Source organism: Polypterus senegalus, chromosome 1 (genome assembly GCF_016835505.1).
Source record: "Polypterus senegalus isolate Bchr_013 chromosome 1, ASM1683550v1, whole genome shotgun sequence".
Taxonomy (NCBI): Eukaryota; Metazoa; Chordata; class Cladistia; order Polypteriformes; family Polypteridae; genus Polypterus; species Polypterus senegalus.
In genome coordinates, this window is record NC_053154.1 from 111,863,176 (window position 1) to 111,882,923 (window position 19,748).

A 19,748-nucleotide genomic window follows, 5' to 3' on the forward strand; every position below is an offset into this window, starting at 1 on the left:
GAGCACGTCGTTTCTTCCCGTCACATGACTATGACGTACTCACGGGTTGTAGGGCACAAATGAGCCCACGAGCCCCCCTACAACGACTCCCAGTGGCCCCCAAGGTATCCAGCAGGGCTGTGTATAAACACTCCAAGGTCCATGATAACCTGCTAGAAGTCGGGGCATGACCCTGCTGTCGGGAGAGCTCCTTCTGGCGGCCTGGGGGGGGGAGGACTGGAGTATGAAGCCGGCAGTCCTCCACACAGTATTGAGCAGTTACATGCATTCAAATCAGCAAAATTACAATGGGACCTACATTTTTGCACAGCCAGTTTTTCACATTTGATTTAATTTCATACAACTAAATACCTCTTCACTAAAAATCTTTGTTCGGAAAACATCCCATTATGCAGATGTTCCTAGGAAATGAAAGACATACCAATGTTTTCTTTTTTTGTTGAAAGTAGAGTAAATTATTATGCAGGCTGAGAGGGGGTTCCCAAACTTTTTCATATGACTGTAAATCAAAAAAATCTAAACTTAAAGACAAGCAGAGATTGATTGGTCACACAAACATTCACAATAGGACAATATAAGAATAAAACTTGTCAGTGCTTAATTAGGAAACATGAAAATCTCAAGAAACCCTTTAATACTTTTAATCTAGAATAGAAAGTTTACTTTTTTTTGGTAAAGTTTAGATGAGGAGCATTGCAGTCCTCAGTCTATAAACCACATCATATTGTATATATGTATATGCACTTCTGCAGTTGTTCTAGCAACCAGCGCCATGCGATCATTTAATGACATAACCAAAGGTGAAAAATGAAATACTAATAAAATACAAAAAAGAGACGATGATGCATTTTAAATGAAAATTTCACTTTTTGTTAAACAATGATAGACGCAAAAAAAGATTTTGAGCTATATAATAAAAAACACACACTTTATTTTATCAAGCATCATCTCTAACACCATCACACCCTACTCACTAGGATTCATCCTCAGTCAGAAAACAGGAAAAGAAGATGGAAAACTTCATATTAACATTCAATTTTACACTCCAATATTCCAGACAAGATCATGGTGTACAAAAGGTGGTAGGATTGTTTTGAGGCAAGTGAAGGAAAACGACTCACTCAAGAGGTACTAAAGATCATATACTGGTCCTGCATCCTTGCATGATCTTACTTACTCCTACCAGATCAAAGCCAGCAGTGTATAGATAAGCTTGCTAAAGCTTTCTTTACATAACTACCACTATGGAAGGAGGAATTGGCACCTGCCTACAACAGCACCATGAAAAAAACAGATGAAGACTAAAATTACAGCACACTAAACCCATAGTCTGGAGACACTAGCAATAATACAATCATTCTTTCCACAACTGCAGAAATCTTGTGACAAAAATTCTGATTATCTAAACAAGTTGTCAATAAGTAGACACCTGCATGCTCTTGGAGATGTGGCAACATGTACAGCAATGGGCAACAAGAAATTGTTTACCAGCTGTCATCCTACAAACTGCTGAATAGGAGACTCAATTTTACGACCACTGAGAAAGATAAAAGAACATATGCAACAAACAAAAACAATTAATTGAAATAACTTCAGGCAGCTGCTGACCCTTGAAAACAGCACACCAACCTCGGTAGCATAAAATCACCTTCCAAAACCAGTTCAGAGTTACGCAAAGTGGGCTGAAAGCAGGGTCCAGCCCTGGGCATCATGACAGTTGATCACAGGGCCAATCCATGCATACACCAACATAGGGCTCATATAAAATTGGAAGAGGCAGAAAAAACATTTTGGAAACACAAGGAAAATGTGCAAACTCTACAAAGGTAGTGACCAGGCAAAGGATTTGAGCATAGGCCGCTGGATCTGCCAAGCTAAAAACTGCACAACTATGCCATTTATATGATAAAGATAAAATTATTTCTGACAGTTTATTCTAACTGTAATAGAGATAAGAAATGATTGCTTATTACAGACAGAAAAAAACAAACAATGACAACACAACCAAATATTTTCTTAATAGTTTGAATTTGCAGTCTGTGTAGTCTTGCAAGGGACACTAATGAATCATTACTTGCTTAAAAGGGAGAATATATATGAATCAAGCCATGGACTGATGGTTAATCTAACTGTGAGAAGAAACAGAGTTCTTCGAATTTCACAATAATGCTGCTAGCACTGTGCAAGCTCCATTATTATGTCTTCTAAATTAGAGGTCTTTATCATAATATGACTGCTCATAATTACAGTATGTTTCTTGATATGCTACAGTATAGAGCAGTCAGAGTCTTAACACGTTATCACTGTAGTAGGCACACTTACCAACTAAGTTGCAATGACTTCTGGCTTAAACAGACAAAGCATGTAGCTTTGACTTAATCAGCCTCCCAATGGTAAAGCAGAAGACACAGACAGGGTGATACTCAGAAGTGAAATAACCATTAGTCTCACTAAGATGGATAATATCTTGTCTCACAGTCCTGTCCCATATCTGCCATATCTGTTTCTATCTTTATAGTAGTACTAGGTTGTTGTACCGTGTTAGCCATTATGAATGTAGAGAAAAGCCAAGCAAAATGACACCTTTTATTGGCTAACTAAAAAGATTACAATATGCAAGCTTTCGAGGCAACTCAGGCCCCTTCTTCAGGCAAGATGTAGTTGCCTCGAAAGCTTGCAAATTGTAATCTTTTTAGTTAGCCAATAAAAGGTGTCATTTTGCTTGGCTTTTCTCTATCTTTATAGTAACAATTAAGGCTAATATAAAATGAATATATTACTCTGATGCTCTATTGTAACTCTGTTAAGTTCATACCTCTGACAGGTTGTCTGTGGTACTTCCTGTGATCCTCCAAACTTTTTCAGCACTCTCAATAAGCACAGCCTCTGCACAATAGCTATTTACGTTAAGAAGGGTCTCAGGAATCCAGCAGAACTTAGATTTGCTAAAGGGCAGATTGGAAGACCTTATAAAGCATCCTCTGACCCCAGTACTGCTCCTCTACATGGCTCATTTTATCAAGAGTCAAGAGTAGAGTCTGATAAAAACGTCCTCTGGTAAACATTTGGTGAGACTCAAAGAACCCCACTCATCCACTCAATGTGTATGGTAGAAGTGTTTTTGTCTGCAGCTGTTTGAGAAGTTAATTATTGTTCAAGGCTGCATGAGTAACATTGTAGGATCAAGTCTTGTCATAGTCTTAAGTGTTGTGGTTTTAGCAAGGAAAGCATGCAAAAAGGATGGTGAGAAATCGTCTTTAGTGGCTGTTATACAGAATCTATTATATTTTACCTCCTGAAGACTATTAACAGTTGAAACTATTTGCAATGCAGCCATTTTAGACCAGAAATATGACTCTCTTCTTTGGTACTGCAGCAAAAACCTGTTAAACTTTATTTTTTTCCTAGTTTTGATAACAGAACGTGGCAGGGTGTGGTGTTTTTGGTATGTGGAGTTTATATGCTCTCCCAAGTCTTATAAATATAGTGTTCCAGCCTCATTAATAGAGGTAGGGTAAAGACAGCTTAACTTGAACTTAAAAGTCACCTTCAGTTATTTGAATATGTCTAAGTCTGTTTTCAGTCATTAGTTATTTGAGAACAGTTTCAAAATGAAGATTTCAGTTGTATGTATGTTGCATAAGCTTGACATAATTAAATTCTGTGACAATAAAGTGCAATAAAATATAGTCAACAACTGCTTGATGGTACAAACTAGTGGCTAAGGGCATTACTACTATCAACATGAAATGTAATCAGGGGCCTCTGAGAATTCTCTTGTGGGACAACTATAACACATTCAGGGCCCATTTAACGAGCTGGCTCCTGACTGTATCCTCCACACCACTGCATGTTATTTTATTCTCTTCCCTCATTATCACTTGTTGTAGAATTGTATCATAAAATGTAGAATTATTGCAAAACATTTTGGAGCTCACTACATTAGTATCATAGTCCTCCTGGACTCTTTTGATTTGAGACAGCTCGTTAACCAGCCTACACATAAACCTAACACAGTTTATAGTGCCAACCATAATAGCAAGGATAATGTAAATAGTAAGGTGGAAAGATTTAATACTAAAGTGAGAGCTGCTGTTGACATAGTTGCACCTGAAAAGACAGTTAAAAAATCTTCTAGCATTGTTATACCATGGAAGACCCAAAGAGTGTCTGATTTAAAGAGAACATGTCGTAGAGCTGAGCGTAAATGGAGGAAGACTAAACTAACTATCCACTATGAAATATTAAAAGTTAAAATAACAGAATACAATAACACAGTCCGTCTTGAGAGGTGCTGCTATTTCTCTAAGATTATAAATAACAATGCTAGTAATCCTAGAGTCTTATTCTCTACGATTGATTGTCTGCTAAAACCAGGTAACTCAAAAGAATGCCTCCTAAGTACTTCCAGTAAAACCTGTGAGGCTATTGCTATATTTTTCAATCAAAAAATTAATGATATTAGAAATAACATAGTATATCTCCCCAACACTAAGGATCCTCCTAAACCCCAGCATTCTGTTATAAACAAATTAAACTCTTTCACTAGGATAGATTTACTTGATTTACATAAAATAATTTCTCAACTGAAACCCTCCACCTGCATCCTTGACCCAATACCAACAAATTTTTTCAAAGAAGTATCGGGCGTGCTAATTGATAATGTTCTTGACATAGTAAACTTGTCATTAGATACGGGGGTCTTCCCAGACTGTCTTAAGACTGCTGTAGTTAAACCCCTACTTAAGAAACATAATCTTGACCCTCAGCTCTTGAAAATTTTAGCCCCATCTCTAACCTGCCTTTCTTAAGTAAAATTCTGGAGAAGGCAGTCATTATGCAGTTAAATGACCACCTCAATAAACATGCTATTCTTGATAAATTTCAGTCAGGTTTTAGAACAAATCACAGCACAGAAGCTGCACTAGTTAAAGTTGTAAATGATTTGTGGGTAAATGCAGACAGAGGCCATTTATTTGTTCTCATCCTCTTAGATCTGAGTGCCGCATTTGACACCATTGATCATATTATTCTTAGAAATCGCCTTATTCAATGGGTGGGCCTCTCTGGCAGTGTCTTAAATTGGTTTGAATCCTACCTGGCAGGGAGAAAATCTTTGTAAGCTGTGGTAATTACAACTCAAAGACACATGATATTCGATATGGTGTTCCACAAGGCTCTATCCTGGGTCCGCTGTTATTCTCAATCTACATGCTACCGTTAAGTCAGATTATCTCAGGGCACAACGTGAGCTACCACAGCTATGCTGATGACACACAGCTGTACTTATCAATAGCACCTGATGACCCCGATTCTCTTGATTCACTAACACAATGTCTGACTTGTATCTCAGAATGGATGAATAGTAACTTTCTCAAGTTAAATAAAGAGAAAACTGAAATCTTAGTGATTGGCAATAATGGATACAATGAGGTTATTAGAAATAAACTGGATACATTAGGATTAAAAGTCAAGACGGATTTAAAAAGCTTAGGGGTAACTGTTGACTATAATCTAAATTTTAAATCGCATATTAATCAGATCACTAGGACAGCATTTTTTCACTTAAGAAACATAGCAAAAGTTAGACCTCTTATATCATTGAAAGATGCTGAGAAATTAGTTTACACGTTCATTTTCAGTCGACTAGATTATTGTAACGCACTCCACTCAGGACTACCCAAAAAAGACATAAATCATTTGCAACTAGTGCAGAATGCAGCTGCTAGAATCCTACCTAGAAAAAAGAAAATCTGAGCACATCTCTCCAGTTTTGATGTCACTACACTAGTTAACTGTGTCATTCAGGATTGACTTTAAAATTCTGCTTATGGTTTATAAAGCCTTAAATAATCTCGCCCCATCTTATATATCGGAATGTCTGACACCTTATATTCCAAATGGTAACCTCAGATCCTCAAATGGGCGTCTCCTTAGCATTCCAAGAACAAAACCTAAAAGAAGTGGTGAGGCGGCCTTCTGCTTTTATGCACCTAAAATCTAGAATGGCCTGCCAATAGAAATTCGCCAGGCTAATACAGTGGAGCACTTTAAAAAACTGCTGAAAACACATTACTTTAACATGGCCTTCTCATAACTTGCGCCACCACCATCTACTCAAAGCACCGTGATGTTCCAACAATGATGGATGGATTAAAAGCCAGACGTCTGTATGACCATCAACATCAAGTGACTCCGTGAGAACCCTAACTACAAAGAGGACTATTTCATTTATGTTAGGTAGAATGCCCAGAGGCGGTCCCGTGGCCTGGAACCCTTGCAGATTGTATTTTTTTCTCCAGCCGTCTGGAGTTTTTTTTCTGTCCACCCTGGCCATCGTACCTTACTCCTTTTCTATGTTAACTAACGTCTTATTTTAATTTCTTATTTTGTCTTTTATTTTTCTATTCTTTATTATGTAAAGCATTTTGAGCTACTTTTTGTATGAAAATGTGCTATATAAATAAATGTTGTTGTTGTTGATAGCTTTCAAACAATCAGAAGGGAATTCAAAATCACTTGGCATCACTCCTCTAAAGAAGTATTCTATACTTAAGATGACATGTAAGGTTAAGACAGTATTTTACAAGTTAATTAAAAGCACACACGTCAATGCCTTTAAAAAGGCTGTGGGAATTTGTGAATCCACTGCGTAAAATACTTGGGCAAATCCCGCAGCTACCAAAAGAATGCAAACTCCACCACCTCTAAATAAGGAGCCTATCATAACATTTTACACACAGCTGGGTGGATGCTAGTGTCTCCACTCATTTAAAGCTTGCAGAAATGACTTCATCTCTTCCACAGAAACATTCAGTTGCTGAGCATGCAATCCTTAATAATGTTCAAGAAACAGAGAAAAAAAGAAAAAAAAACATTTTGGGGAGTGAAACACGTTTAACAGATCATTTTCTTCAATTGAAAAGTGATGATTTATGACAGGAAAAAAACACCAGGCAAAGTGGTTAAACATCAATTTTACTGGCAATATGCAGAAGTATAAGAACACAGGTCAGCATAGCTTCTTGTGTTTGCAAAACAGTCTTGAGTACTGATGTGAAAATGGCTGCCACATCATTCTTGATTCTTGACCTCACTGCTAACAAAATGGACACACACTTTTACAGTTCTACATCAGATGGTATAGTCATTCATGTTAAGAAAGTATTTTGCTAAGCTTGGTAAGCAAGACTACCTACAGATTGGTTAGTTGGTGCATCTTATATGGTATGCACATTGGCACCATCCCCCAAGTCCTAAACCCAAAAAAGTCTTCCCTATTCCATAATTAGATTCAGTTTTGAAAAACTCCACCTTAAGGAAATTAAAACACCATTAGCAATTTGGAAATGAACAAAAACAAAATGCATTGGGACATTTAATAACCATCTGTTTTCTTACATTCTTTATGAACTTCACCATCATGGGAGGGCCTGAGCCCACACCACCAACACAAATCAGGAGCAAATTCTGGACATGGTGATAATCTCTTACAGAGCACACACACTCAAACTGTGACGACTTTGAGTCAACAATTAACCTAACATGCACGTCTATAAAATTTGGGTGTAAAACTAGAATGCCCTGAGGAAAACCTATGCAAATAAAGATAGAATGAACAAACTCTACATCAGCAATGACTAACCACAGGGTCAGGGTTAGATAATGATTTAACATGTTAAATTAAACTACCATAACCAGACTGTAAATATGTTATAATTGTGGCACTGTACTTAAAAACTATTAATTTAAAATTAAGAAAAATTTAAAGTAAGAAGCTAATTAGAAGATTATCTAAGATTAGTAAATACATCTTGTGATTAAGAGCACCCATCATGGACATAACAATCAGCTAGAGAGAAAAAAGACCATTAAGACAATACACGAAAACCATTAAGAAACTACTATCAAAACTGAAATGCACATCTGTCAATTTTTCCCCAGATGACTTCACTACACACAAACATGTTATACATATGTGTGCCTGTTACTGAGTGCGGAACTGTGGCTGTCAAAAAAACGTCATAACCAAATGCATTATTTCTTTAAAAAAAACTTAAGACTTAAAGATATCATGCCATTAATGTATCTGGAATATGCCTCCATATTCATTTCAGAAAGGTTTGTGTATTGCCTCCTAGCCCTTTCCATCACCCTATGGCTACTTCATCTCAACTAACCCTTAAAAAGCTATTAACAATTAGGCAGCCTTTATTTAAATTACCCAACTATCATGTGATGCTTTATAGAACACCTAGATCACAAGAATCTTCAAGACATAATTATACTTAATATTAAGAATATAATTGTCTTTTTATAAGACAGTCCTGTGTAAGACACTTTTCTTATACAAAAAGCTTACAAGATCTATATTACTCACCTGAATTACCCCAGTACATGAATCAAGAAAAATACATCCTTTGGGCTCTTTTGATATTTTTTCATCTTTATAAAAATTCATAATATATGAATTATCAGAAAGCTGTGTGAGCTGGAAATATCTCCTTTTGAATGACTGCAAAAAATAATAAGAAAATATTAACAGTTATTAATTTATCCTCCCATCCCTCCCATATCTTCCATTTTGTGAACTCTCTATCCTGTACAATATGTTGGAGTACTTTTGCTTACCCTAACCACAATGACACAAGTTAGGAGTCAATCCTGGATGGGGAGATAGTTGATAATAGCAAAGTAGACTAATGTGTTAAGATTCAGTCAATAAATCAATTGATTTATAATATAATACATTTACTGTTAAGCTACTATTTAATGTAGTAGAATAAGCATAAGCATAAGTGCTTCATAAAGAACTTTAAAGACCATACACAAACATAACAAAAACTAAACAGAGTAGAAAATTCAAACAATTCAAATCCAAATTTGATGTTTAATTTTTCATAATGAACTAATGAGCTGACATGTCTCTTGATAATAAAAGGAAATCCTGGGATGAGACTTTCTCTGAGATAATTTGAACTCCCGCAAGAGATAATTAGATAAGTAGTGTTTCATCCCAACGAAGAGGCCTATCCACGAGAATTAAAAGAATTGTTCTTTGTTGAAAGTGAAATCCACATATGCGACCGGCAGAGATGCGAAGTGCCTGGCTTGTAGCGCAGGCCGGGGGTTTGGTGAGCAAAGCGAAAGAATTAAAAGATTTGTTGTTTGGTGAAAGTCCACATACATGAGCGGCAGAGACTCAAAGTGGCTGGCGTGCCCACGGGTCCACTCACTTCTCATTCGTGTGAATGCTATTGTCAGACACAGTTTCTGCACTCTCAGCTCCAAGTGGGGTTGAAAATAAAAACAAAGAGTAGAAGACAAAGTAGAACATCGTAAAGAGGTTCAAAAATGTTGGCGTGATACACATGCAGAGCAGATTAGAGATTATGAAAGTACTAAAATTCGAAAGTCTCAAAAAATTGATAATAAAGATTGCATTAGCGCTAAAAAACGGAAATTATTACTCGGTCAAATAATGGAACAGTAAAAAGAGATTGAATATATGGACATAGGGGATATGACAGAAGTATGTAGATATTTTTTGGCTTTAAACTTTAAGTTGAAGACTTGTAGATTGTCTAATTCATGTTGCCATCAGTGAAAAGTAGTGTTTCTTCCCAATGATGAGGCTTATCCATGAAAATTAAAAGATTTGTTGTTTGGTGAAAGTGAAATCCAATTTTTTTTAGCACAGGCTGGAGGGTTGGCAAGCGAAGCGAGCAGGAGGAAATGCCCCCTAGTCTTTATAATATAACTTAGAGCTTATCCCACCAACACTGGGCACAAGCATTTTTCTACTAGCAATTACAGTAATTAATATTTTCTTCTGATATCAGAAAAACATATTCAGCAACATTTCATATTGTACATGCATACATTCTTAAATTGTTTAAAATGAAATAAGCTTTCATAAAGGATGGACCTTATCCCTTATCACTGGTGCAAAGCAGAACTGGAAAGGACAACAATGCAAAACAAGAACAATACATGCATGACAAATTTAAAACCACCAAATAACATAATACACTTGCCTTTGGGTTGAAAGCTGCAGTGCTCAGAGGAAAATCCAAAAAGGTAGAACGTGCAAACTCCACACATGGGCAGAGCCTGAGATTTGAATGCAGAGTATTGGATCTGTGAGGAAGTAGCATGAACCACTGCACTACTCTGGCACCTATTTTACATCTCTGTAGTTTTAAAGATCTAAAGCAATTTCTACAATGGTAATTGTTTTGAGACAAAATGTTAGAACCAGTTTCATAGACTGAGAATACATTCTTTTGTGCACTATACAGCAGGATTTGATGAGTTAATGCTATCATGCTTTACATCCTATTGACAGCACTGAACACTGCAGCACAGACACAGAGGCTGTGCAATTAAAATTAGCACAGAAAGCAACTGGAGCTCCTTCTTACCCTTACAGTGATGCTATTGTTCACATTACTATTGAAATTCCCTTTATAAAGCCAACCAGACTTGAACACTCCAAATCCTCCTCCCCCAGTCCCTCCTTTAGAAGATGACAGTGATGTTGTGTCCTATAAAGAAAAGCATTGTTCAGTTAGACAGTGTATTTTTATTAACATGCCTATTTGACATTCAAGCTGAAATATATTCAAGGAAATCTGTATTCTGTTAACTAAAACTCCAAGGTTAAATTTACTTTTATACAGTGTTCTTCACAACTAATACTGTATGACCTTACAGGTCAATATCAAAAAAAGAATAGCTAAAAATGAAATGCTAAACATTAAATTAAAACCACATATGAAAGAGCAATATAAACAAATCAGAGTACATCCACATTATTAGGCACACTGAAGAGCTACACAAAATTTGCAGAAAATTTCAGCAATTTCCCAAACACTATACTGCATACAATGATTGTGATAATAAAAAGTAATGTACTGTTTATGCCGATGGAGGGTCTGTCTACTTGTAGTAGAGGAAGGAAGCAATATCCATAAGATCCGTAAAGCCAAAAGGTAGAACTTATTTTTGTATAAGCATTTTTGTATATGTAGAACTTGTATAACTTTTGAAAATGTTTGAATGACTGAAGTGCTGAAAACCAGCCAACAGAAGTAGTCATATTATTATTCTATTACTCTAATACTTAGAATAGCTTAATCTTCAATTTTCTATTCCAGTTAAAAATTTGGGGAGTAAAGCTTGGTTTAACTATGCAATGCCAACACATCATTGGTCTATGTAAGACAGAATAATTGGCAACTGCTAAAAATAATGATTTTTTTATTTGGGGGCTTTTCACAACTCAAAGTAATGGACTGAAACATCTATTAATTTAATGCCCAAAAAACAGGGAGGCTTCTGCCGTAAGCAGATTTAGAAAAAAAGAAAGGAAATGGGTGTGATAAAGGCCTGGAAGATCTTGACAAAAAGAGTTTGTAAAAATCAAGGCTGGAAAAAAAAATCATGGCTTTTTATTTGAACTTGAAAATAATAAGGACTGTATTTTGAAAGATAAGAAAAAGCACAAACTATACTGCAGGACAGAGGTGTTTAGGGGTAAAAAGTAAAAAAAACACTTATAGGTGGAGCAAGTAGGAGACTTAGTTATAAAATGTATAACAATATTTCAGTAAAACATGGAAATATATTTTAGGTGGTGAAACAGACAGGAGGATCTAGGTCTAAGCAGTCATGTCAGCAACCAAACTTAATGTTTCTCTGTGTTTGTTGTGCAATAAGGTGGGATATTAATTAAAACAATAAATCATCCATTTATTTTACAGTCAAGTACCATTCTCCTCCCTTGTCATTTGCTATATTAAGCATTGTTAAAATCTATGCTCCAGAGAAAGAGGGTGAATTTTCCCCCCAAAAGCAATAAAATCCTGAAGAAAGCTCATTCATCATTCAGCATAGAGATAAGCACCATCACATCATGATTTACACATCTTTAAAAAAAACTGCTTTGAAAGTACATCACATTTAAACAAATGCATTGAGACTAAGTGATTGTTTTTCTTTAATTACAGAAAACTGTACGAAATTAAAAGGATTTCAGTTGATGTTGCTGCATTTTTACTGACACCTTGTTACACAGCAATAATTGAGAAGAAACACTAAAGAAAAAAGATCATCCATGAGTTCTTTAAAGCCTTTTTTATTATGCTGTAATATATGCGCTGTTTAAGAAAAGGCCAGAAGATTTAGCAATTTATCTGTGGCACAAATGATTGTAACAGGGTTCAGTGCTGTCCTTGAGGTGCATATAAACTTTCTTGTTCAGCAAATCCCTGAGGTACTTATAAACTAGAATAATATCGTACACTAAATGACACTTTTGATATCCTAGGTGTTCTACAGTGTGTATTTAATGTATCTGGGATTAAATTAGTTTTCACTTGAAAAGTTAACAGCCAATCAGAAATCACTGAGCTGTTTATCCACTACTCTGTGCACAAAGTCTTGCAGCTTGTAATGTGTTCTCCTGCCTTTGAAGAGCTGCATGTAATTCAAAATTCAGTCATTTTTACATTTATAAATGTAAATTCATGTAGGTTTATAATGGTTCAAAGAAAAGATTTGTTTCTATTTACTATTAGTCTGTCTTATTTATATCATTTATGTTGTTCCCATGAGACATTTTAATTTTATCTATTTTAAAAATAAACACAATAGTAGATGATTATCATTGTGATGTAAAACAAATATAAAAAAGTATACACTCCCTTGGAAGTTTTTAGATGTTAATGTTATAAAACTCTGAATTACAGTGGATCTAATTTGGCTTTTTTGACACTTATCAAGAGAAGAACAGTCTTTAATGACAACATAAAAACAGATCTCTGTTAAGTGTTCTAAATTAGTTACAAATGTAAAACACAAAATAATTGATAGCATAAATGTTCAACCCCTTTATTATGACACACCTAACTCAACACTGGCATAGCCAGTTGATTTTTGAAGCCACCTAATAAATTCAATGCAGATTACTTGTGTGTGGCCAAAGGGTTTCAGTGGACTGTTGTATACATATTTCTGTGTCTGGAAGGTCCAACTTGTGGTGAGTCAGTATGATAGCCTAACCTACAAAATGAAGACAAAAGCACATTCCAAGAAACTCTGTTAAAAGGTGACTGAAAAACCTAAGTCAGAGGATGGAGACAAGAAATTATACAAGTCACTGAATATCCTTTGGAGTCCACTTAAATTAACCATTAAGAAATGTAAAACGTTTGGCACAGGTGGAAATCTGCCTAGAGTAGGCCATCCGCAAGAACTGAGTGATCATGCAAGAAGAAGAATAGTGAGGGGGGCACCAAGAAATTTATTAGAACAATGAAGGAAGTACCAAGCTACAATTGATGAGACTAGAGAGACTGTGAATGCAACTGTTGCCTGGATGCTTCACCACTTGCAGCATTTAGGAAGCATGGCAACCAGTAAAAAAAGGCTAATGACATTTAGGTTGGATATTAATAGAAGACACATAGGAGACTTCGAACTCAGCTGGAAGAAGGTTACATGGTCTAATGAGACCAAAATTATGTTTTATCATACTAAACAACATGGTTAGCAACTGCCAAACATTATACATTTTTAAAAAACACTCTATTCCCACCGCAAAGCATTGTTGTGGCAGCATCAAGCTGAGGGGATGTTTCTCTGCAGCATGCCCTGCCAGATTTGTCAGGGGAAATGCAGCAAAATACTCAGCAAGACATCTCTTGCATCTTGGGAGATTTGTTTTTTAGCTAGACAACAATCTCAAACATAAAGCCAAAGATGTACAGGAATGGTTTCAAAACAAAATATTAAAACCCTGGAGAGGTCATGTCAGAGTGCAGAGCTGAACCCAATTGAGAATTTCTGAATGGACTTTAAAAAGGCTGTTCACTTGTGACCTTCTTGCAATCTGACAGAGTATGAGCAGTTTTTAAAAGAAGAATGGGGAAAATGGCAGTGTGCGGATGTACAAAGCTGTTAGGGACCTTTAAACTCAGACTCAAGTCTGTGATGTTCAAAGTCAAAAGTTCATCTACTAAATACTGACTTGAAAGTGGTGAATACTTATACATAAATTATTTTGTATGTTATATGTGTAATTAATTTAGATCACTTTGCACAGATGTGTTTCCACTTTGACTTTAAAGAATCATTTTCTGTGGATCATTGTCAAAAAGCTGTGGACGAAGTCGAGACAACAGCAGGCAGACACCTATTCAAACAAGCAGAATTCTTTTATTTCTTTATACTTGGTGAGTAGAGGGTCTTTGCCTTACAGAGACTAAGTGCAAAAAGCCCCCTCATAGGGGGGTGAGTTGCATTTTTATCAAAGAAGCGGTTAGAAAAAATAAGCTCAGTTTCATCTAACGGTTACTGAACATTCTTACACAATTTGTTGATTACAATGGAAAACAGAAATTCTAGTCTTTTCTTATATTTTTAATTAAGCTTATCAGAAAACTTGTCATATGTTTGGAATCTTAATTGGATGATAACCTAGACACTGCTGAGGCAAGCTGGGAAGTAGCCAAAAACTGCATTCCACACTGGCAGCCCTACTCTATGTAAGCACGCTTATTTATCTGTTATAATAATACCTAGTCATACAGAGAACATGCAGATTTTCATACAGAAGCTAAACAAACATTCCACAAAGCCAAATTAAATCCACCGTAAGTCTATGTTGTATATCAATAAAATATGAAAACTTCCTAGGAAGTAAATACTTTTTAATAGGCACTGTAAGTCATATTGATTAACTGACCATTAACTGGCTATAGCATTTCCACCTGGTAAAGCTATCTTCTATAATAAATCTGTCAAATGCAACCAATGGAACTGAGGAATAAAGAGAAAAGAGAAAGAGATCTAGCATGATTTTTCAGAAAAAAGCAGACCAGTTAGCAAAAACAGATAAAGACACAGTAATGAAGAGACAAAGTTTTTACATAAAAGAATGGACAGTAAAGGCGCTAAGGAAAATGAAGAAAACAAATTATTACAATTTTGTCTGACCGTGAGACTAAAGCACTCATTACTCAACAGCCAGTATGCAGAGTTTTTTTCATATTACACTTACCTCATCTTTATCAACATCTTCATGATCAATTTCAAAGGAGTGTGAAGGCAGCTTATCTGGCTTGTACTGCTTTCTGAAACCAAAGGATAAACATTCTGAAAGACTTGCATGTGAGGTGTTGCCATTATTTTGAAAATTAAAGGAAAGAAAAGGGGTGGCTAGAAATAAAACCAAAATATACTACAGGCAGCAGCCTTCTTTCTATTCTTATTTTTGATTATTAGACAGCACTTAAAAATTAATTCATTAATTAATTTTGTTTCAGATACATTTTATTCATGTTATTATAATGTATCAGTTAACTTTGTAGTTAGCCTCTATAAAATATTCACAGAAATCACGTTTGCCATATCTCAATGGGGATCTAAATATGGAGCAGTCTCCAAAACATCCACTACTTTATTATTTTAAAGACTATCTGGGAAGACTTGATATTACAACTTTGCCAGAGGTGTTTTTATTTTGAAATTATCACTAAGACAAAATTTTCCCAGGTGTTTCAGCTACTGACATAACGTTTCATGGATGATATGAGAACAGTGGATTTGCCCTTTTCATTTTTTCTAGATAATCTCCCATAACTTCAACCCAGTCAGGTTCAAAGAAGACATTACTGACAAGTAGGACTTTACTAAAATATATCTCATTATAATTTTATATTTATTATATATATTTATAATGTTTAGTGCTAATTTGTAAAAAATATGATCAGATATGACAAGAAGAGAATGAACAATTATGATCCATAACTACACTTTTCAAATCCATATTTAGCTTTCACTATAAAAATATCTTCAAACACTCAATGGCCTTGCTTCTTTGTCAAAATGACTCAACCTTTACCAGTTCATTAACTGTATGCCATGGCTATTCTGCTTTCTCACATCACTTCGCTCTATCCCAAATATGCTTCTTTTCTGTCTTAAATCTAATCTTGGCCCTGATGGCTGAGGCTTCCCCTCCTTTTACCAGCCATTTCAAGTCCTGTACTCCTCTTACCACATTAATATTAACATGTATGAGATCTTCTTGTCTATCTGTCAATGTAGTACCGCATCAGGGAGCCTCTCAGCCTAAAGACAAGTTTTTCTAAGGCACTGATATGTTTTGTAGTTTGTGACATTCCAGCTCAACTGTGACAAGATGTCCGATAAAATATCTGATGTGCTTATTTACCTTAGTTCTGATTAACTTATCATCACTTCCACTGCTATCACCTTTTCACATTAAATGTCAATTTAAGCATTACTTATAGCAGCCTCGACATTACTATATACTCATCATGGATTTGCTCAATGAAGTAATTTAGGCAATGTGGGGTATTTTTGGCTCAGGGAAACAGAAACCAATACAAGTTAGCAGATTCATTCCTATCAGTATGTAATCGCTGAGAGAATGCGTGAATACAAATGAGCAGGTAGATAGCTTCCCCACTTATTAGCAAAATTGCAAGCCTTATTATAATTTATTTAACAAGTGAGAACACAACTCATGCACATTAAAAATAAGAATTTTCTTTGCTAAGATTTGTTGTAGTGCAAGTAAGAATTAACATCTATCAATATATGACAGCAATCAGTGCTTATTACTATTATTATACAGCAACACAGGTAAAGTATATTGTTAGTTAATTGCCAATAAAGAATAAATGGAAGTAGGAAGATTTTATATTTTTGCCATGGTTAATTGACCATCAGAATCGTTCAAAAACTTCTAATCATTAGTCTAAGAATAATTACATAGTGTTCCTATTTATTATTAGCCATTTGGCTGTTACCTTTATCCAAGGTGCCTTTAATAGTCAGGATATGTTACAACTGTTTACATTTTTTAACAATTGGAATAATAATAGGCTTGGTAACAAGGCCAGGAATTGAAGTCTAATGTCTGAGCCACTATACCATATAACTCACCTGTGAGTGCCATATACATACTGCCTACCAAGGATTACTTGGTTTTAGCATGCATGAGTATTGTTACCACTCAAAATGTTGCTGATAAAACTTCTTACTTAGTGTGAGTAGCTACTGTGTATTCATGCCTATTTATATGGGACTAATAAGAAATTACGTATTTTCTATTATTTCTAGTATTGAGAGCAGATGACTAACTAAACAAGAACATCAATTGAAATTGAAAATTATCAATGCAGTGTCCAAACTGGTGGCTTGACAACAGCAGTGGCCTCAGGTTTTCGATGAACAATAGCTATGACAAAACTGCAGATTGTTAATTATCTGATTACTAGCAGTTTATATGCACTTTTTAATGGCTACTTTCCTTACTAAATCTGTAGGCTGAGACAATGAAGTGTTAATAAGATTACTTTAATGCTGTAAAAAAGAGTTATCTGGAAAATTTAAGTAATCCACAAACAGGAAGCCCCTTTATATGGAATGGCACTTTTGAATTGAAGACCAACCTCACCCCATCATTTACTAGTCAACAGTCCCGTCTTCATTTCGAAGGTATGATTCTGTGTGAAGGGGCTGGGCTGCCTATTAGGACTACTTTTATTTTCTGGAGTTATTTATTTAACAATATTTTAGCAAAATACATGTGTATTGCATCTTGTGAGCATAAAATGGAATGACATGATACGTATGTAGATTATGCAGTATGAGTATTTTTGGATTTTTTTCAAGAATGCTTTTGATATTGTTTGGTTTTGATTGGCATGTGTCACCATTAAGTCCCATTTTATCACAAACTTTGTTATTTCGTTCTCCAACAAAACATGACAGTAAAAATTTTTCTCAGCCATCATTACCAATTGAATGGGGAAACTATATAAAATATATGATTTATGTGTAGAGTATTCCTTTAAATCCTGTCACTTATGATGTCTTACAAGTGAGACTTCATATGTTCTCTTCATATGGAAACAGAAAGAGTGTATGGGTGAAAAATATAATTGTCATTCAGAATACTAAAGGGCAGACATAACAAATACCAGTGATACCAAAAAATCTGTTGGCCAATAGGTGTCAGCACACTGAGTGAGGCTAGTAGGAGAGATGTATTTTCACATTTAACCAATATGGATTAATATACACACTGTGACCTGGATCTATAAGAAAAGTAGTGGACCACCAGACAACACTCTAGTTTGATGTGTTTACAGACAAAACAGACCACCCTGACTAATAGTAAGCCCATTGGGAAAGGGTTTAGAGCTGTCTCATACTGGTGTATTAATTGATTTGGGGAGTGAAAGATGAGTTTTGGGAGAAGGATCTCACTGTTGGGAGGCCACAGTTGTATGCATGACAAAGAGAGAAAAAGAGAAAAAAGGCAGGAGTTGAGGAAGGAGTGATTTGGTGAGGGATTTGGGAGGTGGGTCAGTAGTTGAGCTGTCATAATTGTCCACACAATTTAGAATTTTGTTCATTTTATTTGGGATTTATTTTCTGTGATTGTGGCTGTCTTGTTGTCTGGCTGCTGGGATTCCATCATTTATAAAAATGACATTGCATTATCCTTTGCATCTAAGTGTTTGGATTATGTACAAAGGAATGAAAATGAAATGAAAGTGCCTTAAAAATTAGTTACAGAGAAATTTCAGTGTTTGCTTATTTAATGACCGCTTTCCTGTCTTTTAAACTTTAATTTTAAATGTGCATTTTGGTTTTGATTACTTTTGTTTCTTGACCTTCAGTACCAGTGTTCTGTCTTTAAACAATTCTGATCTTTCCCAGCCCCTTTAAAACCATTGTCTTATTACCTGGTCACAAGCTCTTTGTCCTGCTGTGATGTGTCTTTTCTAACCAGCTAAGATATGGGCGACCCCTAAGGAAAGATAGTATAAACTACCTGTAAGGCAGACTCCAAGCTGGTGAGGAAGCAGGAGGAAAAAATTGCTTTGATCTTTTTTGTACTTTGAATCCTCCTTAATCACAGATACCCCTCTACTGCGTATTTATATATAAAATATTTGATGTTATAAAATATTAAATGTTTAGGTTTTGATACCCTTGACTGCCTTGGATCGTTCTGGGTGTGCACAGACCTCAGGAGGGTGCTCTCTCATCAAGCACTGAATAAATAACAGATGGAAAATGCTACGTTGCCATTTGTTTAATTAAAATGGGGCACTAATGTGCCTCAATATGAGACAGTCAGCAAAATGCTTTAAAAAACTCAGTAACGCTTACTAAGAAAAGAAATTCATTTCCATCTAATGTGAAATGTGTGAAAGGGATAGCAGTTTTTTCAGTTCCAAAATTTAAGCTGCATTGGAATTATTTTAAGATGCACATTTTATGTAACCTTTTCTATACCACTGTATACCTTATTTAAATATACCTATCATATTAAATATATATGCAGCATAATTGGCTAGATTTTGATTTTCATCCTCTTTAAAATTATTTGCTGACGCTGAAATTACCCAGATGTCATTCTTTAAATATATAAAAAAAACATATCTAATTAATACATACAAATATGTACAATTTTACATACTCACCTGGGTAGCTGTCGGTAGTCTTCAGAGTATTGTTCATACTTGTAATGGACTACATGCCACTGTGAATTGTAGAACTTACAAGACTAAAAAAAAAAAAAAAAAACTAAAATTAGAATGCACTTATTTAGGTTCACATATTTAACACATATGAAGTTTTAAATGGTAAGTGCAAAATGTACTCTGATTCAGTTTACCAGGGATCATCAGCTCATCTGA

The 19,748-nt window shown here is 35.3% G+C and overlaps 1 protein-coding gene across 12 annotated transcripts in view; it reads right to left on the bottom strand.

The window, feature by feature from the left end:
* Positions 1-19,748, bottom strand: part of dock10 (dedicator of cytokinesis 10) — a 407,603-nt gene that overhangs the window by 128,205 nt on the left and 259,650 nt on the right. For 11 of the 12 annotated variants that reach the window (XM_039756196.1, XM_039756260.1, XM_039756213.1 and 8 more), the window contains exons 4-7: positions 19,533-19,615; positions 15,065-15,137; positions 10,425-10,547; positions 8,381-8,515 (exon numbers count right to left, since the gene is read on the bottom strand). In XM_039756196.1, coding sequence (XP_039612130.1) covers positions 8,381-8,515; positions 10,425-10,547; positions 15,065-15,137; positions 19,533-19,615 — 414 coding nt within the window. Of the gene's footprint in view, positions 1-8,380; positions 8,516-9,236; positions 9,255-10,424; positions 10,548-15,064; positions 15,138-19,532; positions 19,616-19,748 lie in introns of those variants that run through there. The other variant, XM_039756250.1, reaches the window with a different exon arrangement.